At 38.5% G+C, this 26,362-nt stretch overlaps 1 protein-coding gene across 1 annotated transcript; it reads left to right on the top strand.

Annotated features, from left to right (window-relative positions):
• The first annotated feature begins 6,365 nt into the window (after nucleotides 1–6,365).
• Nucleotides 6,366–26,167, top strand: LOC141908095 (patatin-like phospholipase domain-containing protein 6). The gene is made up of 30 exons (XM_074797929.1): nucleotides 6,366–6,596; nucleotides 6,972–7,053; nucleotides 7,443–7,776; nucleotides 8,123–8,282; nucleotides 8,521–8,601; nucleotides 9,125–9,186; nucleotides 9,281–9,347; nucleotides 9,538–9,778; nucleotides 10,754–10,801; nucleotides 11,909–11,980; nucleotides 13,019–13,161; nucleotides 13,314–13,457; nucleotides 13,615–13,764; nucleotides 13,908–14,173; nucleotides 14,548–14,721; nucleotides 15,018–15,169; nucleotides 15,373–15,498; nucleotides 15,730–15,793; nucleotides 16,077–16,245; nucleotides 16,601–16,789; nucleotides 16,919–17,037; nucleotides 17,417–17,573; nucleotides 17,935–17,998; nucleotides 20,497–20,619; nucleotides 20,949–21,065; nucleotides 21,295–21,443; nucleotides 21,533–21,685; nucleotides 22,241–22,454; nucleotides 23,482–23,627; nucleotides 24,026–26,167. Exons 1-30 carry the CDS (start codon nucleotides 6,480–6,482, stop codon nucleotides 24,098–24,100), a joined length of 4,158 nt encoding a protein of 1,385 aa, XP_074654030.1. The 5' UTR covers nucleotides 6,366–6,479; the 3' UTR covers nucleotides 24,101–26,167.
• The last annotated feature ends 195 nt before the right edge of the window (nucleotides 26,168–26,362 follow it).

Raw genomic sequence — 26,362 nt, 5'->3', positions numbered from 1 at the left:
TCATATTTTCTGTGTTACTCGGCTTGAACGCTCGACAAAAAATGTTTTCCACGTCTGTCCTCGTGGTCGCTCTTCTATTACCTGCTGCGCAATCTCTGCCCGGTAAATATAACTTCATAGAATGTAAAATCGACATCAAATTCTTTGTAGGGTTGAATTGAGATGAAAGTTTTTCGATGGGTCGCGATAAATTAACTCTCAGTCATGCACTTACGTACATGGCATTTGATATGCAGATAGATTAGTGAGGATTTCGGGTAACAAGACAAACCACTCATTTAGAGCATCTCATTATTAGATTTAGGTACTTGTGATCCAGTTTGTGCAGTATTCTGTCCGTATGGGAATGTTCTAGATGAAAACGGCTGTCCTACGTGTGAATGCAAATCATCGAGTAAGTATATAATATAGTCAAGTCAGGTGTAAAATGTAAAGTTTATCATATAAATAATGGTGACTGATAGGTATGACGTCTCTCTTTGGGGCTTTTCCAGTTGACGACTGCGGCCCAACTTGCGAAATCTATTGTCCTAACGGATATGTTCCTGGTAAAGATGGCTGCCCAACATGCAAATGCAAACCATCACGTAAGTATTACGTATAGAAAAAGTGATAGTTATGCAAGATGAAAGGTATAAAAAAAAGTGCTCGGCCTCACTGTGGCTATTCAATAAACTTTCGGAATGGTCAGGTAAATCCAATGGGTTTATGAGGAATGGTAACGTATGCATGTTTTTTTTTTCCAGCTTGTAAACGATGCCAACGAGTGTGTTCAAAGGTGGATGTAGATGCAAACGCTTGCGCAATTTGCTTAGATCGGTGTCTGAGCGTCCCATTTTCTCAATCGGATGCGCCTTAAATTAATGTTTCTGGTTATTTGGATCGGAAACGGTTGATTCTTTTTCGTACATGTATTCAGAAGACAACGGCAAACATTTTTCTTTTATCGTCTGCAGTTTTATTGATTGAAAATATTTTGATCGTATTTTCGAATGTATTAAGAGATAATTATATCGACGCCTTATTCCAAATACATTCATCAGCTACAAAATGTAGATTATTTGCTTTATTCTATTTTTACAACACATGAATATGAAAATTCTGCTGGAATTTAGCTTCTTTTGTTTTAATCATAAACCACGTTCAACGCGTGCATTCATTTCGGTAGCTTTGGTGTATAATAACAATTCCCAACACCTAGATCAGTAACTAGTTTTCATGGCTCGAACAAAGTTACATATTAAGATAAGTTCAATAACTGCGCACAACAACCTATAAACTTTAATCGGTGATAGTCGATGCCAGAACGGCAGAAGAGGTTCCAGCTTCGCCGAAACAACTTCTCCATGACAGCCAGCCGAATTTCGACACCGGTCAAGACGTAGAAATTGATGCCGTTCTTTATGGGTAGAAAACTACGAATCCAGGCGTACGTTTTCGTCATCTGGCCAAAACGCGCTGAGAATTCCTGTGATGCTCATCGGTAGAAGAAATACGACGAGGAACGCGCACGATACTGTCAGCATTGTGATCGTGACTTGGCATTTCTATCGCACCTTGTCCGAGATTTGCGCTGCGACACATCGAAATGATAAGCGATGGGTTATTAACGAACACGTAGATTCCAGTTGTCTTGAAGTGAAATTTCAACTCACAGCTGTCATCTCGGGCCTCGATGTTAGTATAAAGGAAAAGCTGTATCGTCATTCGAGAGCTAGAATTCTATTGGTCTAATGATTAGCACGCTTGCCTTCTAGGTACAAGACCCGGGTTCGATTCCCGGTGAGTGCCAGAGTTTGTGTCTCGAGCTGCGTCACCGCTGGTTTTGTAAGAAGAACCATCGTCACTTTTTGCACCAAAATATTATTACGCGGTATTCTGTTACTGCTAAAACGCTTTATTGCGCAAAAATTGCAGAAGTTAATTTAAGCTTACTGTGATAATCGAAATTTGTCCACTTTAAACCAACATTTTGATGAGGCTCTTATGATATTTGAATGATGTTTGAGCATCTACCGGTATTAAGATCCTATGAAATTTACGCTACGCCTTTTTGAAAATACATATATTTTTCAATGTTTGTCGAATATCTTTCCCCGTCAGAACATAAAGGTAAAAGTTCACACAAAAATTCCATATATTCAAGCTATCTGTTACCTCCAAAGCAAAACCTACTGACAAATCGGGCCTAGCCCAAAGTATCACCATGATGATATAGACAGGTTGTGTGGTGATCAGATAGAATATACAGTTGGCAGTTACCATCATAGATACTTGCAACGATGCCGTTGAGTTCGATGAAGAACTGGTTCTGCGGAATAGCGAAATAATGATGAAAATTGTTGAAAATAGTATGATGAACGTCGGTAAAAAGGCGCTGAAAATGAATGTAAGAATCGTAGCGACCAGTGGGTAACCAGTATTACTAATGACACAACCAACATTTAACATGTATGTTACACCTCTAGTTAGATACATAGACAAACAAAATAATAGAAGAATTGTAGCTGCGATGATTATACTGACTGCTTTACGGGTCCAGAATCGTGGGCCCCGAAACGGGAACTGAATCACAGTCATCCGTTCTAGGGACACGAGGGCGAGCGCTAACGGGCTGAAGAAGTTGATGACATTATGAGACGAATAGAGAACGCGACAGGAGAATTCACTGCGTGGAAATCGAATAACATCCAAACCGTACTGAAAGAGAAACTTGTTAATGCACGCCAGCAGATAAAACGTCACTATAGCGCAATCACAAAGCGCCATCGACATGAAAAACAAACTGTACGGATGTCGACGATATTTAGAGTTTAACATGATCACCATTATCAATGAGTTACCGACATATCCCAGTAAGGCGATCAAAAATATGTTGGCACCCTCTAAAGCTAGGCGTAGTGATGAAGTGCGGTTTCTTGGTACGAATATTACTTCGATGTAAGCGAGTCTGTATTTAGGTTGATTGTCACCGGTAAGGGCGTTATCCGCCGCGGTTAGATTGCTGGCCAGCATGTTCTAGAAATGCGCTGTGACCGCCGACTGACAGACTGACAATTCAAAACATGATGAAATTATTGATACTGATATCATGTCATACTACTTCTCACTATTCCATTAATTTATTGTATGATTCAACTTTATTCACGAATAGCTACAGGCATATTGTTCCATTCGTACCGTAAAATTTGATTTAAATTAATTTGTAGTGAATTCTATAGAAAATGCGACAGAACGAATTTGTGAAAAGAGAATATCGTTTTCTGAACCCAACATGACAATAGCAACGTTAGATTCAATCGGTGAAAGTAGAATTAAAATCATATTGCCGAAAAAGCCAATAGACAGGAACAATGATTCGTAAAATAGCAGGATTTCTTCCTAAAGCTCAACAGCTCTAAATGAATAAAAAACACACACGCAAACGTATTTTCTGCTGCAATTAGAAACTGGCTCACGACTCAAACTCGTGAAGTTCTACGTGAATTAAACAAATGACGTAAGGGTACCAAACACGGTGGGGGATTCCATCCTCGGTACGGATGTATTGGCATACCTATTCTGGGATATCCCTCCTTTCTACAGGTTTGAAGATGCTGACCAAAAGAAGCAGCCAAAAGAATGACCCTGGATTTACTCGCTGTGACTTAACGCTCGAATTTCTTATTTTTTACAATAGGATTAGAAGATTTTTGGAATAGTGGTCTGAGCTCAGTAATGTCACAAGTTGAGTTCAAGCTGTACTGTGCCGTGTATCTGGACATCTGAAAAGAAATGACCAAAAATCGACATCTCGTGTGCGTGAGATTAATCAGTGATTAGTGAATCGTTCCAAGTCATCTCACATGTCTCTATCGACAGAATCCTCTAAAGAAAATGTTCAACTGTACTGTAGTATTGAATTTGGCAGGCGGGGAAATCGTAGTTTCGATTATCAAGCGTCTAAAAAGCAGATTCGCCAATTTCATGGAACGAGAAGCTACTGCGAGCAACGCGCATCGATGAACCAGCTTGGCCGTGCGATAAAGAAATGGGGAAACTTGAGTGTCTCAAGATCGTCATGCGATATTGGAAGTCTTGGATCCGAATGGCAAATCCTGATACGAGACTCGTGAAGCGAAACCGTGAAGCGTAAAGCGAAGTTTTTAGCCGAAACGATTGCTCAATACCATTTTACTCACAAGAACTTTTCTTTTTAGGCTGAATCTATTGTGGGATTTCTCTCGAGTGGGCCATAGCGGGGGCAGGGGACTGATGGGACCAGTTGCCCCTAGAAATTTGTGTAAATGTCCATTTTTGCAAGTTTTATTATTATATCCACATAGTGTTCACGCAGAGTTCACTTTGGGCCTGGACAGCATTGGTCAGCCGGTTTCAGGAGTAGTAAGACGTAAGTAACAAGATATGAAAAGCCTTGTCATCGTCGGTGTTAGACTAGTCTGCCCTCTTAGGGTTCATTTCCCCTCTAACAGCCACTTGACATGAGCAAATCTCCCATTCCCGTAGTACACCTACATGAAGCTATCACTTTATTCGGATCTACCAGATTCAGGTTACTCATTTCCGGTTCTCCCGTACGTGTCTCACTGCCGGCAATACTTAAAATGCAAACTCGTGTCATTACCCTGCTGAAATGGCGAATACTATGATTGTTCCCTGTTGTTGATCTTGATTATCGATCGCTATCAGTATCAACCCGATTGACTGCGTAAAACGACATTTTATCAAAATAGCTTAACACAAAAAGAACTTATGAATTATGAATGATCCGAAGAGCCGTTTTTTATCATTAACTTGACTACGGATCTAGGTAAAACAAAAGAATTTTATTTTTATCTGTTCCCCGTCGCTCCTTTTTTATTCAGCATATATATGGAAATAAGAACAAATATTTGTAATTTTTTTACTTTGAACATCTTAATTGCGGTCGCGTGTCTCTGACCCATCTTTGATAATAGATTTAGCAAAATCGAATCTGGAAGATGGGCTTTTTTAACATGTTTCTAGTTTTTGGCGGCATTTGAAGGTTCATGAAGATATCAAAAAATATAAAAAATTCAGAAAACTCTCAGTTCCCGTTTTTTTATACATAGACTTTGAACATTTTAATTGCGGTCGCGTGTCTCTGACCCGTCCTTGATAATAGATTCAGCAAAGTAGAATCTGGAATATGGGCTTTTTTTAAGATGTTTATAGCCTCTTTAATGACAGACGAAAAAAAAAACGATATGAAAATCTCGTCGATTCAGAAATAGGGATTTTCCTTAATATCATTCTAACGCCGCCCGTCAGATTGTAATTTCTGGTCTGCGGTACAGTCCACAATGCACGAAGCCAGCTTTGACAGTCGAGGCTACTGCGGGGAACATGCGTCGTGTGAGGAACCATCCTCGCTTGCCAGGGGTCCGGTATCGCTCCCGAACTCGCTTCCACCAGCGGCAACAACTATATACTGGACTGTAGCGCTTGAATAGATTTATCTTTTCTGAAAGTTTCAGACACTTTGACAGTTTTGTATTTTATTTATGAATTTATTTAATTTTTCAAAAAATATTTTTGATATTTTGGGGTTTTGGGGTCAATTAAACCCCCAAGGAGCCCTTGCACGGGGCAACAACTATATACTGGGCTGTAGCTCTTGTTTAGGTCTATCTTCTCTGTAAGTTTCAGAGACTTTGACCGTTTTGTATTTTACTTATGAATTTATTTATTTTTTTAACAATATTTTTGTTATTTTGGGGTTTTGGGGTCAATTAGACCCCCTAGGAGCCCCTTGCACCGGGCGAAAATTATAAACACCGGGCAGTAGCTCTTGCATAGCTCTATCTTCGATGGAGATTTCGCGAAAATTGGCCCTATTTTAGAATGTCTCCATTGAGACCGGGAACCAGTCTACGTTGCTGCCGGGTCCGAGTCCGAGTCCGTATCCGTACAATAACAACTAAAAATGAATTAGATGAATTAAGTTGTATATTCACAATTTTATTTTAACGTAAAATATCTTTTTATTCAATAACAGTGCAAAAATACACATTAAAAACCACCAAAAAAATTTATAGCAAATTTGAATCGATTGATGAAATAAATTTGAATCGAGTGATACCGAATCCAGTGCTCACTTCACGACGGTTGACTTCTCTTGATCCGGTCTTCATTACATTTAATGTTTCGATTTGGATATCATTGATCTGAAATAATCAAATTACGAATAAATTTAGATTATTAACATGTTCTTAACATTATTTTCAGTGTAAATAGTAAACAATTGAGTTCAGTTACTTTCGACATTTCGTCTATGAAATGCAAAGTTTTAATTTTTTTTATCGGGACCTGTGACGGGACTGCTGCAGTTTAACCTATTTCGATTGAATTGAATTGATGCGGATATAAATATTGACATTTTGCAACGTAAAAATAAGTTTTGACAGTCAGCAGTGTAGACCGGGGTCGTAGATCTCGATATCTGTTGAACGATCATTATGGCAGCGAAAGGCTTTTATCCAGGAGTTGCCGCTGACATGCCGGAATTCGTGGAGAAAGTGAAAGAAAAAGTGCACGAAGTGACTGAAACTTTATCCAGCTATGACTTAACTGTGGTTAGTTTTTTTAGGAAACATAAAAAAGGCTGGCAGGAAGCTTCCGATTTCTTGTGTTATGGTTTCCTTTCTTTAAATTAGCTAATTGAACGAACCCTAATCCTTCCCCTCTTATCCTAACCCTAACTCTCTCTGGACCTCTTCTCGTCTCGGCGTCATTCTCATCCTAACTCTACAACCTAACCTAAATTATTGTTAATTATCTGGTTAGATATCTTCATGTGTAATAATATAACCTGATCGGGGCGATGGTTATCGCCTTTTAACATGTCAGTCAGTCGGTACTGTAATTCAGACCAGATGGCTACTAGTCTTTACATTGTGCTTCATGATTTCAGGATTATTAATTATGTTTTTATTATTTCTCTATTGTAGAATATCGTCACTGGTTTGGTTGTAGGAATTGTCACCGCTTTGATCATTCTATTTATAAGTCTACGAAAACTCAAAGCGAAAGGTAAATTATGCTATTTCCAAGAAAGAGAAAACCTCTCTGGGAATTTTTTTTCTTTGTATCAAGCCAAATACAATGTGATGTGCTGTTTGATATTAGGCCTTGAACGTTTTCATGTTTTCTATCTTGTCATTAGGCATATAGATTTTCAATATAGTGCGATAAAATGAATTGTAAAATGAGAAGATGCTGCCCTGTCCTAAGATTCAAGCTCACTATTTGCACCGTGAAACGTATTTGCATGAAGCCGCTATTCATTCAAATAGCTTGTTTCACTATGATTCAATAACCCCAGCTGTCAAACTCCCTCCACTAGGTCATACGGACAGAGCAGTGTTTGCCATAAGAAGAGAAAGTTCTTCTTTCATACTTCTGTTTCTTCCCTTCTTCAGTGATGCCGTCTTCACAGCCGGACGAGATAAAACCGAGATTCCGCAAGCGTGACAAAGTTTTGTTCTACGGGCGAAAGATGCTGCGGAAAGTAAGGTCATTCACAAAAAACACGGCTGTCACGTTGACACGCGTCGAGTCGGCCGGCAAATCGATACGACCGAAAAAACGTCAGCTCGTCGTGAAATTCGCGAAGCGTCTGCTGAGAATGCGCCGCGAGTCGATACCTCAACTTCAGGTGAAAGAACCGCCGCAGTCATTCCTCGAGATGGAGGCCACTCAACAACCCGAAATCAGACTACCAGCTGAAGTGATGTACATGCTTAAAAGCGTCAGGTATGTAGCTTTAAAGATTGGTGGCGCTTATACTACTAGCTCCCAACCAGGGACCGGTTCCTTGAAATAAGATCAAAGTTATAGCACAGATAAATACCATGGTTGTGGACTTTCGGTATTTCAACTATACACTGGTTTATTCTTGACAACTTTTTAAGATGCAACTCTTTCAATGATCCAATCACTCATCTGTGGAAAATTTGATGATATCACAAGAATATTTATGAGGTGGCCATCTTTAAAGGAAATATCTTTAAAAAACAGAATCCATTCTTTTGATGCAATTGTGTATCTTTTTGTTTTCATATTTCGACGGTCAGATTATCGAGTGTTTATTCTATTTTAGGGTTTTTGGACATTTCGAGAAGCCGCTGTTTTTGGAACTGTGTCGATTCGTCGAATCGAAATTCATCCCCGCCGGTAGTTTAATGTTCCGAGTCGGTGAACCCGATGATAGTATCTTCGTCGTCCAAAGCGGAAAAATCAACGTATTTATTACTGAAGCGGTAAGTTTGAAATACACCCTGTTGTTGGGTTAGTATTTCTAACAAACTTATGAATTAGTTAGTTTCCTTAATCGCGACCAGATTTCACGCTGTTTACATTTTCTTCTCAATCCATGAAGATACATCTTAAACTATTTGGCCACCGCTTGTCTGTCGATGGTCATCAGGGGATTATATGGAGGACGCCATCTCGCCAGGAAATGTCTACTGTTACCCTATACCCATATTCAATTTTCAGGATGGAACTGAGTCAATCATAAAAGAAGTATCGACTGGTGATAGTATTCATAGTTTACTTAGTATCTTAGACGTAATCACGGTAAGTATATATTATCAGTGTACCTACCCCTCTAGGACGGCATTCTCTATCACCCGTAAGTGTTGTTACCCAATCAGGATAATGCATAGGAACTAATTGAAAAACTTATTATACACTTAATTAGAAATCCTGGCAGAATGACAACAAACTCAAAAGTGATCTAATGGCGTTTAATGTTAACCGGGATTTAGACATTATTAGTTATTACATTATTAATGTAATTTCATTATTGATGTTACCGCAATATCTAAACACGTCAGTTTTAACATTAGACTTCCTTTGTGCGAGTGTTCACGGCTTTTGAAATGTTCTTATTAGCTCAGGGCATTAAAAAATGCAACCAGGTTACTGAGTCATTCCAGTTTTAAAACTAAATGGTTTGCTAACTAATTGCTCAATTTAATCCAAGACCAGGGAACATTTCCGATGTTTGCCACAGATATTTCTTTGCTTATATTTCACTTCTTGAGCTGCTATTCACAATTGATTTTTCATGGTTCTAATTAATTATAATTGATTATAGGGTCATCCAGCGCCGTATAAGACAGTCTCTGCGGTAGCGCATGTTGATTCCCATGTTCTCAGGTACAGTGGAAATGCCGATGATTTTCGTTCTATAGCCAATCCGACATTTCAAATACAAATTCTTCTTATTCCAATATACTTATTTCTACTGTAGGTTGCCAGCCCATGCTTTTAGCAAAATATTTGACAACTACGCTGAAAGTATGGTTCGCGTTGTACAGGTATGTGTTTTATTAACTTCAGACGACCTTACTGTAGAAATATACCGGTAAGCTTTATCGATATACACCTGTCAAGTAAAAGAAACTCCATTTTCAGTGTTTTCCTGCGTTGGGATTGAGGCTAAGATGCTCTTAGTGAGCGCTACTGTTGTTCCTGTCTTGTATATATTTTTGTTTATTATATATTCAGGTAATAATGGTAAGATTACAACGCGTGACGTTCATGGCTCTTCACAACTATCTCGGTCTCAGTAACGAACTGATAAATCACAGTTGTCAGCCGGAGAAACGTATGTCCGTTCAGAGCCTGTCGGGAAATCCCCTCGTGAAATACGCGGGTCAGCAGCCGCCACAGAGAACTGTGTCGTCGACGAGTGCCGAGGAGAAAGTGTTGAATATTGTTACTGGTAGTTATGATGACGATGTTGCCGGTAAGTACGTCTACTCTTAGTTCATATGCTCGTTGCAGGGTTCCTGCCGTTAGTGAGAATCGGGGAATTTAAAGATAGTTTTCCAGGTCTTTGAAAGTCGGGGAATTTCAGCTATTTAGTGATTGACTCAGTGAAAGTCATGGAATTTTTGGTGTAATGATATTTTCATATTTTCTTGCCTCTGAAGATTTTCTTACACCAGTTTAAATTCCATGTAAATCTGGCAGGTCATGGAATTTTGGACTTGAGCGTCTGGAAATAACTGGAAGAAAGGTCATGAAATTTGGTAGATTTTTTAGTGCAGGAACCCTGTGTTGAAGAATGAATGATTTTTATCAACAATTTTTCCGCGAGAACCTGGCTTCCCGCGAAAAGTCTCTAGACTTAGCAATGTTTAATGTCCCTAGCTTTTTGAAGTGTTACTCATTTGAACCGAATTTTCTGAATTCATTGCACATTAATATAACATTCGTGAAGCTTCACGAGGCTAAATGTTGCACCTAGATTTTATCCCTCACACGCCTTCCATTCTACGTTATTCCTTAACTCTAGCTTACAGTAGACCTTACCCTATTACACCTTTAACCTAAACAACCCTTCTGAACCTTAATTTGTTCGGTTTGTATCCCACATTGAAGCTGCCCTATACTAACCCATGCCTACTTCAGGACCCTTACCCTGTAATACCCTACAATCAGTAAGTACTCGACAACGCTTTCTACCATATCCATCATCAGCGCATCATCAGTTTATCATGACCTTATCTATCATACCCTTGCCCCGTACTAACTGGTACACTTACCAGTGCAAGGTGTGTGAGGTATTGTTAATTAATATCGTAACAAAATAGTTACAGTACTGGTAAGTAATTGGCAATGAATTTCATTGCCGTCACGCCTGGCTTGCAATCGGCTTGCTTAATATCACTGACTCAATTCTGCTGAGTTCATTATTATTATTTTCGCTCAATTATAGAGAGTAGTCGCACGAAACCGTTGAGAAGAGGTTCCGAAATTCCTGCAGGTATGTTTGTAGCATTTTACAGTCGAGATGTGTGTACGTGTTTTGGCTAGACTAGAGTTCGTGCGTTAGTTTAAGTCAAAAATAGTCAAGAATATTTACTTCAGTCATCTTCATACATAGCCTAGCTACGTGCTTGATAATGTAGTCGATCGGGGCAGATCAAAGGGTTTTATGAGACTCTCAATGTTTTTGAGAACTCCAAATCAAAAAGGGTACTTGATGTTGTTTAGAATTTAAAGAAATGGTCGTTTCAATTTAACAAGTACAAATTCTGGTGAAAGGGATTTTGCTGTTTTGGTAAAGCTAATGATACTGCTTTTTCTGATTCATTTTCCACAAACAATTCGGTAAATATTTCAGATTGCCAGTGGATCTGCCCCTCGTGAAACCACTAACTCTGGACCCAGTTCAATCCGGATCTGGATGATCTGGATCTAATTATGATTCACTAATAAATAAAAAATTAATGTGAAATAGTTTTATGCTGTTTGATCTAGATTTCCGAGATACTGTTAATTTTGTCGGTCCCAAATCATCCGGATTAAGTTTGCGTGGTATTTGTAAGAGTTTTTGTTAGGAAATTTGCATCTGGTGATTACATTCATGTTTCGTTTGGTTATGAGACCTATATATGATGTATATATGCTATGTATAGTTAACCCCCAGCACTGGTTTTATAGGCCAATTTTAACTTAAGCCCTGCTGTAAATGGAATTGGCTAAACGTCTAAATTAAATATATTAGGTTTAAAGTTCAAATTAAGTCCATAAAACCAGCCTGTGTTGTATGTATATGTGTTGTGTGTCTTTTGTAATCACTTGTTTAATGTATTCTTAAGACTAGCTGTACGTCATTTCTAATCGTTTATGGAAAACTTTACTAGAAATCTATTTTTTGCACACTTAACACATTTGTACCAAAGCGCATTCGTACCATCACAATAAGTTACTATGTATGCATCAGTAGTGGCAGGCTGCTATTTACCAATATGTTTCATATTCATCAGTTTGACAATGCTTTATGCCGTGATGTTTTTCTATCATCAATGTCAATGTTTTTTCTTCTAATTTATTTTCTACTACCACTGCCATGCTTCGTGCTTCGCAGAGAATTCTTCTCATATGAAGTATCTACAGCGTTTAGAGCTGCGTCGCTTTTCCGATTCATCCACGCTGATAGGTAAGGGTTGTACACGTGACCTCACCCCGCACGGGTTTCACTTATACACTGTCTTGCTGGTTTTGCATGGGCTAATCTGAAAATTAGAATGGTTTCATTGTTTCAGTACTTAGCAGTAGATGAATTCTCTTTTTTTGTCTCGAGGCCTTTTTTTCTCAATTACTTGGAGTAAGGATTGAAAAAAATGGAAGGGTGAATGGAAATTTCTATGACAGTTTTATAAACTGGTATCAATTTTAACCCGTGGGTTAACTCAATTGAAAATGAAGAAAATGAGTATCGTTGAAGTATTAAAATGGAAAAAATAATGGGGACAAAAAAACTTTAAAAAATTCTGGGCAGTGGAACTGTACTCCCAGGTAATTAAAAAAAAGGTCTGAACCCAGTGTGTTCCTGCATTGACAGTAAACATAAAGAATGTTTTTTCACCCTTCACACTGAAACAGCACTTTTTGGTTTTTGAAAAAAGATAGTTGCTGAAAAAAGCTTTTTGTGTTGTGCAGTGCCATGAGTGTTTGGCTCATCTGAAAAAATATGTCTTCTTGGGTTTAACTACGCCATTCATTCTATGTAACCTGGGCCTAGGGCAGTTTCACAATCTGTATCTTTCAACATCTCCACAATCACAAGCCCAGTGTGAACTGGCTCGGACAAGATCTGAGTCATATTTGGCCCGTGCTTAATAAATCTGGTTTGGCAAATATGAGACGGGTACGGACCTATTTTACACCGACGTGAGTGGTTGCCCCAGACCTCATTTGGCACGGCCAAATTTGGCCCAGAAAAAGAAATGTTTGAGTGATCACGGCTTATGCTTTGTGAAACTGGTTACTGTATATCAATCTATTCTAACTCGTTACCAAAATTCGATCTTCAGGTGCTGGTTCTATCGACCAGTTTTGTTTCAACCCTAAATCTAGCATTAACAGTTGGTCAAATGAATTAACTATAACTCATTTATGACACTCGTTACATGAATCAGTTTTGACTTATTCAGTGAAACCAGGTTTGACTAGACTTGAGAATGATTTATTTCAGCTCGTGGATCGCGGCCGTCTGGTATCGATGAACACGACCTTGAGAGCGTTCCGTCTGATTTCGATGTGGCATTGAGTCAGGCGCGCGTCAACCAGCAATCTCGAGATGATCCACTATCAATCGGAACGCCTCCTGCAAAATCTGTAAGTTTGAATCTCGTTAATTTGTACAGTGGCTCAACAAAATTGTAATAGAAACTTTCATTCATCTGTTTCAAACCTCATGATGGAAAATGGGAGGGTGAAACTGCAATAAATACTTTCATTTAGAGGTTTTTCTCTTTTTTGTTCACAAGACGATGGAAGAACTGCATTTTCAATACAAACGACAGAGCAGCAAACGTTCAAATATCGCTGAAGAACCGGAAGCTCATGTTATCGATGACCAGCACATGTTAAATATGGCGAGAGATGACCTGATTCTGTTATTAGGATTAAAGGTAAACGATCAAATGATGAACCACATGCAGGATGTCCTTCATCCCTGGAAGTGGAGAATTCTTTGGAAAATCGATGGATTTGCTCCTGAACTTATCACGTACGTTCAGGCCTACTAACTAGATGATCATAAGAAATCTAGTACTCTCTTCATTCCAGGATCCTTCTCAGTTAGACAACAAATTAATGCTTCGACACTTCAGAGCGGGCACGACATTGACAAAACAAGGGGATCAAGACGCCAGTTTACTGTTCGTGGTCACCGGTACATTGCAGTGCATGCAACACCTCATTGACATTCAAGGAGAGGTAAACATTGCTACAGAGAACATATCTTTATAAGAAAATGATTTAGGTTACTCCGTTTTTTGAAGTGAAATATAGATAGAATTTAGTGTACGTTTTATATATTTCATGTTCATCTCAGTTTAATAATCTGCTCTATTTCTCAGGCATGTCTGTTCATAACACAAGCCGGTGAACTCGTCGGCGGACTAGCCGTGCTGACGGGCGAGCCGCAGTTTTTCGGCGTTCGCGCGAAAACCGACGCCACGGTCGTCCTGATTACGAAGAAAGATTTCTACACGTTGATGTACGTTCAGCCGAGTATTGTGAAGAATGTCGCTCATTCAGTCGTACGACGCATGTCGCCGTTTGTCCGTCAGATCGATTTCGCGCTCGACTGGAATCAGATCGAGGCCGGTCGTCCATTGTACAGGTAATGGAAATTTTACTGCCATACACGAAATAAGATTTCCACAATTATTGATGGATTATTAGTTTATTTTTCTAACAGTTTCGTACAGAGTTACAGCCTTCAGGCTGTGAAGGATTCCTTACATGGCAGTTCATTAACGTTTTGTAGAAGAAATTATACGTGTATATATGTCATTGCTAACTATGAGAATAAAATCAAAAATCCTCTCATCAGAGACAGTAATATCAGTTTGTTTATAGAACTATGTGCAAACAGGAATGCTGACTCCACAAAAATCCATGTAGCATCAACTGGATTTTGATTCTCAAAGTTGCAATAATTAGGAAATTAAGATACACACTGAATCTTAACTTGTAACGTTGATTTATGTTCAGGCAAGGAGAACAGTCAGATTGTGTTTATATTATACTGAACGGTCGTCTACGTAACGTTATAACACTAAACGACGGTAAGAAGGAACTGGTCGGTGAATACGGTCGCGGTGAACTGATCGGTATAGTCGAGGTTTTAACGCAGACAGAGAGAGCTACTACTGTATTAGCCGTCAGGTCAGTTTAATCCTTCCCATCTGTTCGTCAGATGTTTTGTTTAAAGAATCCTCGGTCAAATTATTGATGGGTTTCGCCATAACTTTAAAGAAAAGTGAAGTGGAAAACGGAGGCTTTTCTTTAAAGCCATGATCCTCAGCCATCCGGGAAGGGAATTTCACAAACAATAGTTTACCCCATTTGAAAGATGAATGTCTTAAGATCTAATCTGGAATAAATAAGTCTACAAAACATTATTATTGTAATGTCGCATTTCAATGAAGTATTTCTCACTGGATTATTTCACACACGTACAGAGATACCGACCTGGCGAAACTTCCCGCTGAACTGTTGAACGTGATAAAACGTAGATATCCGAAGGTCGTTACGCGTTTGATTCATTTACTCGGTCAACGAATTCTCGGTTCGTTACAAAGTCCGCAGCAGCAGACGTCGAAAGCTCTATTAGGTAAATCTTAATCTTAAATTTCTTAAGATTCGAATCAAAAATCCAGTTCACAGTCCATTAAAAATTATTTGACTACATGAGACCAACTGTTATTTGTGCCATATGTTGCATTACTGGATTGTCGAATTTATTGTCAAAATTATACCTTGAAGAAGATGTTTATTCATTGAAAGGTTTTCATGTGTGGATATTTCGTTTTTTAGAACACCCAAATGTGGATCAGAGATCGACGGTAGCTAATCTGGCTACTGTTGCCGTCGTAGCTGCCTCGGAAGATGTTCCCGTATCCAACTTCACACTCGAGTTACAATATTCTCTCAATGCCATCGGTGAGTACATCCGTGCCCTCTAAATAGTTACCGGGTACTTAAATGATTTGACTTACCTGAATCTCAAATGAAACAAGAACATTTATCCAGTCCTTAACACCTTCAGTCCCATACCGGTATGTCAACTTCTCACCCGGGGCCAGAATCTTGCCTAATCTTTAATCTTCATATTCATCTTCATATACCATTATGTGTCCTTTATTTCCATAATCAATATCTGGCTTTTTGCAGGACCAACGCTTCGTTTGACCAGTGAAATCATACAGAAACGACTCGGACCTTCGGCTCTTGAGAGGTAATTAAATCAAGATCATCGGCTATTGTTGAATAACCCTTGAATTTTTTCACCATGCCAGAACTCATTTTAAAATGTTGGCTTGAACCCGGTATTTCGGATGGGCCAGGATCTACTGTTGCTTGTAACAGTTAACGTAAATAATTTAAATATTTTGTCACCGAAGCCATCAGTTAAGAAGCTATGTGTAGTGCTTGTTGAGTTTTGAAACCAGTATTGTCCAATTTTCTCTTCATCTGAACATGATCAAATTCAATGAAATTGTTGATGATTTTTTTCCTAGCGTTAATGAATATCGGTTGACGAGTTGGTTGGGACAACAAGAAGATCTTCACCGTATGGTTTTGTATCAATGCGATACACGCGTAACGCCGTGGACGAAACAATGCATTCGACAAGCCGATTGTATACTGGTTGTCGGAATCGCTGAGAATGATCCAGTAGTTTCACCGGTAAGTCGACGAACTAGCAGACGACATGTTTACAACCAGTGTAAAATAACACGCGTAAACATTGATAATCAGTGGTGAATTTATGGTACCTCGCAGCCTCGCGTGAGGTACTCAAAATATCTGAAACGTCCTTCTTGGAAAGACAGGTAAAATTCAAAATGAATTTGAAAACTTTTCATACCTCAAAATTTCCTGAGGGTTTGCCTCAAACAATCGTTTCCTTGGGAACCAGAATGGTGTTTCGAATATTCAATTGTACGCGTTGAGTATATTCTGGAAAGTGTTTTGAAAAAAATGCTCTGCTTTCTTTGCTGAGGCAGTAAAAATTGCCCCTAACAATTAATACTCTTTTCAGCTCGAAAAACAACTGGAGAATTTAAGCGTCCGCGCTCAGAAAGAGTTGGTTCTGCTTCACAGAGAGGATGTGGATAAACCTCGACCTGGTGGAACCGTGCATTGGTTGAACGCTCGTGGCTGGTGTTCGTCGCATCATCACATTCGATGTCCGAAACGTGTCTTCAGCGGAAGATCGCCCGAAAAGATGGTAAGTGATCGCGTTTAGAAATTAGATTTCTCTTTCTTATCAAAATTATATAGTTTTATAGAAAAGTGGTGAAAAAAGAAATTTTTTAATTGACTGTCAAATTGATTTGATTTTTCGGAAAAATTCCAGATGGATTTATACAAGAAATTGTTCGACATGGAACCAGATCGTTTGTCGGATTTCTCGAGACTCGCTCGATTCCTGACCGGTACATCTATCGGACTGGTGCTCGGCGGAGGTGGAGCTCGGTTAGTTACATCTTTATTAGTTTCACACTAAAAGAAAAACAAAGTCATCATAGGAATTTCTGTAGAAAGTTTTAACAAAATCATTAAATCATTAAATCATTAAATTAGATTTGACTTGAGCTTTGGATTAAAACTAATGTATCTTATAGGTTACCCTAGTTTTGGCAACCACTCCTTTTTTCTCAAATACTTTCGAGTTAAATTATCTCTTAACTCAATAAGTGAATTTTGTTAAGTTGATGCTCAAATATTCTTGAGGTCTGTATCATGTTGGACCTTCGTTGGTAAACGAGTTGGGGACTCATTCGAACATCGAGAACCCCCAAATATGAGCCTGATATTAATCTTCACTGTGAATCTATATTTTATCCAATAACAGGGGTATAGCGCATGTCGGTATGATTCGATCGTTGAACGAAGCCGGAATACCCATCGACATCGTCGGCGGTACGAGCATCGGATCGTTCATGGGCGCCCTGTACGCGGAGGAACGTAATCTCACGAGATTTACTCAACGCGCTCGAGAATGGTCAATGGTGAGTTTAAACGAGAAAATTAATCATCGATGAATTATTGACACCTTCGAAAAAAAGTAGATTATTTTATGATTAGTTCATGTGGCTTTTGAATATGGAAAACGTTGCACGAAGAAATCAGCAAATATTCAGTTAGAGAATTTGGTTATGTTTAGATACAATGTGTAACATACAACATGCATGTATCACGAGAGAACTCGACAGTTCTGTGATATCACTGGGGAATACGTTATTAGTCTAAGCATGTAATGTGCCTCTGTACTTTCGGTCCTACAATTTCACACATTCAGAAATATTCAGCGATTACAGTTGACTATTGAATTTGTGCAGCAATGCATTTATATGTTCTCTTATCCTGTAGATTATGGGCTCGTTGTGGAAGAAAGTACTTGATCTGACGTATCCAGTGACATCTATGTTCACAGGTAGATATATCTCAAATCGCATCGATTGTTATAGGTCTAATGAAAAAATAGAAGCCTCTTATAAACTAGGTTCTAACCTTCTATGAAAATGCTTTTTCAAGGAAACCCCTATTCCTTTCCTGCGGATGAATGTTATTATTTTCCTTCTTTCCGAGCAGATAATCCTCAAAAGTCATTAAAAGCCTAAGGCTCCTAAACTAATTAACAGATTTCTACCAAATTTTCTAGGATTTTGCTATACCCCAATACATACAGATTACAAGTGTCTTGATTTTGATTGACACCTCAGTTTGTTCTCCAGGGGTGTCTTAAGTGATTTGTATAGGTTTGTAAAGGCTTTAGAATAACTTTTATAGGCTTGGAAAGTCTTTACAGATAGGCCTACCCGGCTACTGCCGTGTATATTTACGTGGTTGAATAATGAACTGATGCTATTGTAGTCTGTGATTTCCCTGTATAGAACCATGGAGTCCACGATAGAACTAATAGATATTTTCCAACCTGTTCAGATGTTTTGTTATATAAGATATTTCACCATTTACAATGAATTCGCGTATATTTAATTTATATTCAATTTAGTTACATTTATGTTTCACACTAAACTTTCAAAAAATCTGAGTAAATTTTGTTACATTTCTGAGAATTTATTTTCTATTTTCTGTAGGCAGTAAATCATGGTTTGTAGCTGCAGTAATAACTTAAATCATATTTTTATATCAAAGTTGAATTAATTTTCCAATACGTGGGAAGATACAGTCAGTTCCAGAACATTCTCAGTTGGCAACCCAGACACTCTCAGTCAGTCTATACATTCTCAGAGAGTCAACACACTCAGTCAGCCCATACACTCTCAGAGAGTCGACAATGTGGTCTTCATTAATTCTACCTAGATTCAAATTGGTCAAAGTTATGGTGGTTACATTTGATGCGAACAATGAATTGTGAGCTTCAACAAATAAGCATGACATTATTACTGTGTGCATAGATTAGTGTCAGTCTATTGAAACATTCAGTCTACACCTTCAATAGTTAGTTATCACCAATCATGAATTCAACTCGAATTCAGATTGGTCGACCTTACAGCAGTTACATCGTTCTAATGTCTGTGGTGAACAGGTCTGGAAGCTACCGTACTGTGACACTGGTCATTCTGCCAGCGTTGTTCCTGTTTGGAGCCTTCGGAAATTCAGCGACTTTCCTCATAATGATAAGTCGTAGATTCCGCAGTTTATCTTACACAAATTATCTGATCATTTTGTCAGTCTGTGATTTCCTGTTCTGTATAGATTTTACACTGATGCCTATTTTACAGTTTATTCTCTTGCACGTTAAAGATGGTCCTATATTCATCATGAATTCACTGATCAGTTGTCAAATCTATGAATTTATAATGGCGCTTGCAGTCAGCAATAGTTCATGGTTTATAGTAGCGATATCTCTAGAACGAGTGGCAGTTGTTCTCTTCCCGTTCACATCTCGTTTGATATGTACACCGAGATTCGCAAGATTTACCATACTGATAATCATTGCAGTAAACGGATTGTTTCTATATCTCAGCCCTGCTTTGTCGATTAATTTTCCCAATCAGTTTTTCGGATGTTACTATAAAGTATTTGACCGAATAAGATTTTTAACAATTGTAATCCATGTTAACATTTTACCTTTAACTTTGATCATTACGTCAAATTCTGTTATAATAGTTCAGTTATTCAGAGGTTCAAAAATGGTTTCGTCCGATCAGAAAACAACGAAATCAAAACGTACAACAATAATGCTTGTAACAGTTTCACTCGCATTCGCATTATTTACACTTCCATCCACTTTTACTTCATTTCTGCCAATCTCACCCGAGCGGAAAGATTTTATACTGGACATTTTCACGCAATTCCATGTTTGTAACTATGTGGTAAATTTCTACATATATCTTTTACTTGGACGAGAAATTCGTGAATATTTCTGTATGAAAATCCGCTGTAGAAATTCTGGCAAATAACCATTGATTTAAATTTTGGTTCAGTATCTCCCCTAGATAAAAGTATACTTAAGTTAACTATTTGGTAGGATAATGTTACCCTGTTGTTACCCTTTAATGGATATATTTACCCTTTAATGGATATGTTTACCCTTTAGTGGATATGTTTACCCTTTAGTGGATATGTTTCGGATATATGCTAAAGCCCATTTAAGTCGCATCTCTAGAGAACAGGGATTTTTATCTGATATAAGTGAAAATCTGACTTAGAGAGCTGTATAACCACTGGCCAAGTGGATTGGTTCTATTGGTCTGCTGGTAAACACGTTTGCGTTCCATGTACGGGACCCAGGTTCAATCCCTGGGCATGTGATATCACTGTCAGTTCTTAATCATTACACATTTATAGAAAATGGTCCAAAATATCTAAAATGACTTATGCAGATATTTGGCTTAAAAAGTCTGATTCAAATACGTGGTAGGCCTGAATGGTTCTTTTTAGTGAGTTTTGATATTTTCTAACCAGGTCGATCGTTTAATCAAAGTATCGAAGAAGTTTTCCGCGATCGTCAAATCGAAGATTTATGGATACCGTACTTTTGCATCACGACTGATATCACCACCTCAAAAATGAAGGTCCATACATCGGGTAGGTTATTCTTCATCCTGTCGATGAAATACGTGATAAAAAGGTCCTAAAGTACAGTAGACTTTGTTAAGTCCGAATTTTGATGTAATTTAGATATTATTGACGGTCCTTTTAGACATAAATGTATACGAAATAAGAGATATTGATATTGGAACCTGTAGATTTCTCATAAACCTGAGTGATTTCATTTGGCCATATGATGCTGGGTGTACGGTATTATTTGTACAGTCTCTATATAAGACTTCGTTATTTGTTAAGACTTTATCAAGACTTTTTCCCAGTTTCACGAAGCAGCTTATTGCAACTACATGTAATGATACTAATTGTAGGATCGTTATGGCGATACGTGCGTTCCAGTATGTCATTAGCGGGTTATTTGCCTCCGCTTTGTGATCCGGTCGATGGAAGTTTACTTCTAGACGGAGGATACGTCAACAATTTGCCGGGTATGATTCAATCCTCAGGGGCCGGTTGGAAAGTCATGGCTTAGACTTAAGACCAGTCAAGACCAACTTAGTTCTATAGCCAATCTAACAATTTTAGACCACTTTGGACTTAAGTCATGGCTGTGCAACTGGCCCGAGGGTCTCTGGTTTTATTCCTGGAAATTTTGAATTTCATCACCGGCTGCAGGCCATTCTCTGATACTTACTGTTATTAGTCACTATTTTGTAGCTGATATCATGCGTAGTATGGGTGCGCAGACAATATTCGCAGTAGATGTCGGTAGCCTCGACGACACAAATCTCACAAACTACGGAGATGATCTATCCGGTTGGTGGTTATTGTGGAAACGCTGGAATCCTTGGGCTTCCCCAGTCAGGGTAATTAATAAGTGACATGAACACACCAAAACAGCTTTGTAATTTTCTTTTGGTTGAATATAAGTGATATATTGTCTATTTGAGTATAGGTACCTGACATGCAGGAGATTCAGTCACGTTTAGCGTATGTGTCTTGTGTCCGGCAGTTAGAAGCGGTTAAGGACAGCGATTATTGTGAATACATTCGACCACCGATCGATCGTTATAAAACCCTGCAATTCGGAGCATTCGATGAAATCCATGTGAGTAGAGTTTGAGATATCGAGAGAAATCTCACAATGAATTCAGCCAAAATGAGAAACTTGAATAGAAGAGTATAATATTCGCGCTTCGGCTAAAGACTATTAGCCATCACCACCAGTACGTCTGATGATGGCTAATAGTCTTTAGCCAAAACGTTGTGTGCAAATATATATTCTCTTCTATTCAAGTGTCTCGTTTTGACTGAATCAATGTGGGATTTCTCTCGTTATCATCATACACGGATATTGTGTATCTTCTCGTCTCATCAGAGTATGAGATAGTCACCATTCATATTCATCCTGAAAATCCTGGAAGACTTCACCTCCACCCTACCGGTATCTCTCCTCGGGGAACTACAATACTCTGAGCTCAGGAGTCCTCTATCAGACCTGGTATCCTCCTGGGTGTGTTTTTAAGTGTATATCGGTTAGCTACTAGGTAGAGAGGCGACGAAGAAGGCTTGCCAGGATGTCGCGCAAGCATCATTGAACTAATCATTGATCATTGACCTGATAATTTCAAAAGATTCCAAAATAAATTTTTATCATTTTCAGGATGTTGGTTTTAACCACGGAAAAACACTGTTTTCCGCGTGGGCCAAGAGCGACATGATTAAACAACTGTTCAAGGAGAAGAAAGTTGCCGACAGCATCAAGAAAACAGCGTCGCCGAAAACACACCTGATGACAGCGGATACTGGATTCACTGATCTAGCTGAACTCGTCTCAAGAATCGATCGGCCGAAATTCTACATTGCTTCTGATAACGGTAATTATTGCCATGTAGAACTTGAACGATGAATGTAGATATTATTAACCAAAATGCAATACATGCATGCATAAGCCCCACAGTCCTGAAGATCAAAAGACTTGTTATCGATACCATAAAATTACTATAAAAACATTTTTTATCAATTTTTGGTTAAAGAGCACATGCCATCATTCATTGCCCGTCTTTTTAAACCACATTGTTTGAAAGAACACTATTAATAAACACTGAGCAATTTTTTTTAAATTTTTAAAAAGTTCTATGTACTTAGTAAGCTATTTTGTATTGCTATCATTATTCTCTATGCTAGCTGTGGCTGGAAAAGAAACTAGCTGAAAATAACTATGAGGTCCCTGACTGATTTATTTAGATGTGGGGGTGCTGCAAGGTTTTAGATGTGGGGGTGCTGCAGGGTTTTAGATGTGGGGGTGCTGCAGGGTTTTAGATGTGGGGTTGCTGCAGGGTTTTAGATGTGGGGGTGCTGCAGGGTTTTAGATGTGGGGGTGCTGCAGGGTTTTAGATGTGGGGGTGCTGCAGGGTTTTAGATGTGGGGGTGCTGCAGGGTTTTAGATGTGGGGGTGCTGCAGGGTTTTAGATGTGGGGGTGCTGCAGGGTTTTAGATGTGGGGGTGCTGCAGGGTTTTAGATGTGGGGGTGCTGCAGGGTTTTAGATGTGGGGGTGCTGCAGAGTTTTAGATGTGGGGGTGCTGCAGGGTTTTAGATGTGGGGTTGCTGCAGGGTTTTAGATGTGGGGTTGCTGCAGGGTTTTAGATGTGGGGGTGCTGCAGAGTTTTAGATGTGGGGGTGCTGCAGGGTTTTAGATGTGGGGGTGCTGCAGGGTTTTAGATGTGGGGGTGCTGCAGGGTTTTAGATGTGGGGGTGCTGCAGAGTTTTAGATGTGGGGGTGCTGCAGGGTTATAGATGTGGGGGTGCTGCAGGGTTTTAGATGTGGGGGTGCTGCAGGGTTTTGTCGTGTAGTTGAAAGGTTTTTTCTCTGAATCTAAAAAGTGTTGTTTGTTGTTGTATAGAAGAAGATGAATACGACGGCGATGAAGAGGTTCAATCAGAACCGGAAATGGAGATTGATCACGGCGGTGATGATTATCCGGATGTTCATCGACCGATGTCTGAAGGTGAAGAACGATCTAGTGATGATGATAACATTATTGAAGAGGTAAGTTTAGAAATATTTCGATGTTTACATCCGGGAATCAGTTCCACTGTTGTGGGTTTGAATATGTGATTCTGGGGCCAGTTGCACATTCACAGCTTAGACTTAAGACTAGTCTAAGGCTATCTTAGTTCTACAGCCAATCTAACAACTTTAGACCAGTCTTAAGATTTTTAAGATCAATTTTTTGACTTAAACCATAACTGTACAACTGGCCCCTGGAGTTTAGCCATAAAGGTGACTGTCAAAACATTATTTAGATAAAAATTTCACCCCATACAATTTGGCTGATTTTTAACCCCCATGTACGCGAATACAACCCTTTCAGCGTTGACGAATTCCTTCCCTGAAAATTCCTCTACCGAAAATGAATAATATCATATCATTTGTATTAATCACAGGAAGGAGAATACACTTACGACGATTACGACGACGCTCTTTTCCGACGTCACGTTAGCGGAAATATCAGCAGCTGAAAATTGTGTTTTTGCATCGAAGATGATTTGAACGGCGGCGATGATGATGCAGTCAATGATGAGATGCAGAATGAATCTGATGAAAAATAAAAAATGTTTTTCATAATCGCAGAAAATTTACCAACTGGTTACTTGCAATATTTCTTGTTTCTTGCAAGTTCAAGTTCAAGGGGATAGGAATTAATTTTGCACTTTCACCGATTCAGAAATTCTCAGGCTCTGGTCTAAAGTGGAACAAGTGCTGATTCGATACTACGAACAATCTCCTTAACTTGTTAACATTATGTAAAACCACTGTCATCTTGTGGATTTGAATAAACTGAGATTGATCTTCATAAAGATGCTTGAAATTGCTGTGAAATAAGCAGAACTGACTCCGACTTCCAGCACTATTTGAGAGTAGTTTCTACTCTTTCAGGCGTCTAATACTCCCAAAATTAACAATGTATTCACAAAATTAGAATCATTTCGAGTTCATTTTTAATTAAATTTAAGAGATATCGAGTAGTCTGGTCTGAATGAGGTTTACAGTTCTCTGATGTAAATAAGTGTTTAAAACATGACAAATAATCATATAATGTGTATTTTTTAGGCCGATGTAATTCAGTCAATAAAGGCTCATAGGTATACAGCAGTATCCTCAGATATCTTGGGATCATCTGATTCTGTCTGTTATATCCGAGGTGTGGCATTTCTAATGTAGACACTTGGCAATTTTATATGCTAGGTATCTTAAACGTTATTTCTTTTTATTTTGTCCGAACAAGGTGATTTTGCGGGGCTGTTTTGAGTTAACACCATAAGGTGCTGTTAAGGCCATTCATATAGTATGTGTAACGTAATGGTATGTGCCCAAAATGTTGCAAATCTTCAAATCCTTATGCAATCATAGGCATTATTTACATTGGGAGTGACCCATCTCCCCCATGGATGTGTACATACTTAATGAATGGCCCCTATGAAGAAAGTGTTGTGTATAAGACGGCTGCCACAACCTATAGATGTGTAATGAATCTACATAAAATTATTCAGTATCATATCCGAGCATTAAAACCGCATTTCGTAGAATAATTCACTTGAAATTTGAAAACAGCTTTATTTTGGGCATTTAGGGAAGAATCTAGTCCATAATCTTAGTTATTCACATGTCTACCCGCATGTGTATTTGAATCTAATTATAGACATTCCTATAATGTCCTTTTACGATGGTTTCCATAAAATCTATTTCATGTATATGTTATATGCTAACATGCCAGTTTAACTTCGCAGTCAATGGGGCACTTATGAGAGCTTTGTACTTGCCAGTCAATGGGGCACTTATGAGAGCTTTGTACCTGCCAGTCAATGGGGCAATTGTGAGAGCTTTGCAGAGAGGTGTATATTCAAATAGGAGGAACAATCTTTTGTTAGTGTTCAAAAGTTTAAAGATGAGTTATCAATGTCATACTGTTAAATCTGCTTAATCCGAATCGTTAGACCAGTAATCTGAAATCTGATCTAATCCGGGTATCATTTACAGTCCAGCTGTATATAAAATATTTCCAATAATTACATCGATTCCAAATGACCTGAATTCAGCAGGGTTTACTGTAATAAAGATCGATCTTGAATGAAATATTAGTTGCCTTTTACATGAAATGTATGTGTGCAACTTGTCGTCGATAATATCATATTGAACTTTTTAATTTCTGTCTGGTGGGATTTATACTTTCAACTAGTGAAAAGTAGTTGTAACAATTAAATGATTTTAATAATCGCACGACTTTTTAGATAAACCTTTTTCAAGTCATGAATTTTTCAAAATCAACTCCCCTATGTACCACCTTAGCACTTATGTAATATGTATAGAACTTATGAAGAAAAATATGTTTTATTGTTTGGAAGACACTGAATCGATACTTAGTACGATGCAATGCAATTAGTTTTGTTGTTGATGTGAACTTAGTATATGTACCAATATACTTTATAAATGTAACTGCTCAAAACTGAGTTTTCACTTAGTTGCCAGGTTTATAATAGATTTAAATATATATTTATAACAAGTTTTTTTGATTGAATAAAAATATTTCGATGCTTCAATTCTCTTTGTCTTTCAACTTTTTTCGGTGTTTTGGACTCAGGAGGATTACTTGAAACAGTCTTACCAGCCCTCATTATACTAAGCCATCAAGTAATGTTTAACTTGAAAGCTGTAATAAAGGCGAGGGACGTTGCTCACTACGTTACACAAAAGATGTTTTATGAAATAACCCAAGAGTTTTT

The sequence above is a fragment of the Tubulanus polymorphus genome, chromosome 7, assembly GCF_964204645.1.
Source record: "Tubulanus polymorphus chromosome 7, tnTubPoly1.2, whole genome shotgun sequence".
Lineage (NCBI taxonomy): Eukaryota > Metazoa > Nemertea > Palaeonemertea > Tubulaniformes > Tubulanidae > Tubulanus > Tubulanus polymorphus.
This window is presented reverse-complemented; position numbering and strand designations above follow the sequence as displayed.

Bases quoted from the DNA above. Each gene is read 5' to 3' on its own strand.
- LOC141908095 (XM_074797929.1), top strand. From the start codon at position 6,480: ATGGCAGCGAAAGGCTTTTATCCAGGAGTTGCCGCTGACATGCCGGAA. The intron at 8,283-8,520 runs GTAAGTTTGAAA...TTCAATTTTCAG, and splicing joins ACGTATTTATTACTGAAGCG to GATGGAACTGAGTCAATCAT. The intron at 8,602-9,124 runs GTAAGTATATAT...AATTGATTATAG, and splicing joins GTATCTTAGACGTAATCACG to GGTCATCCAGCGCCGTATAA.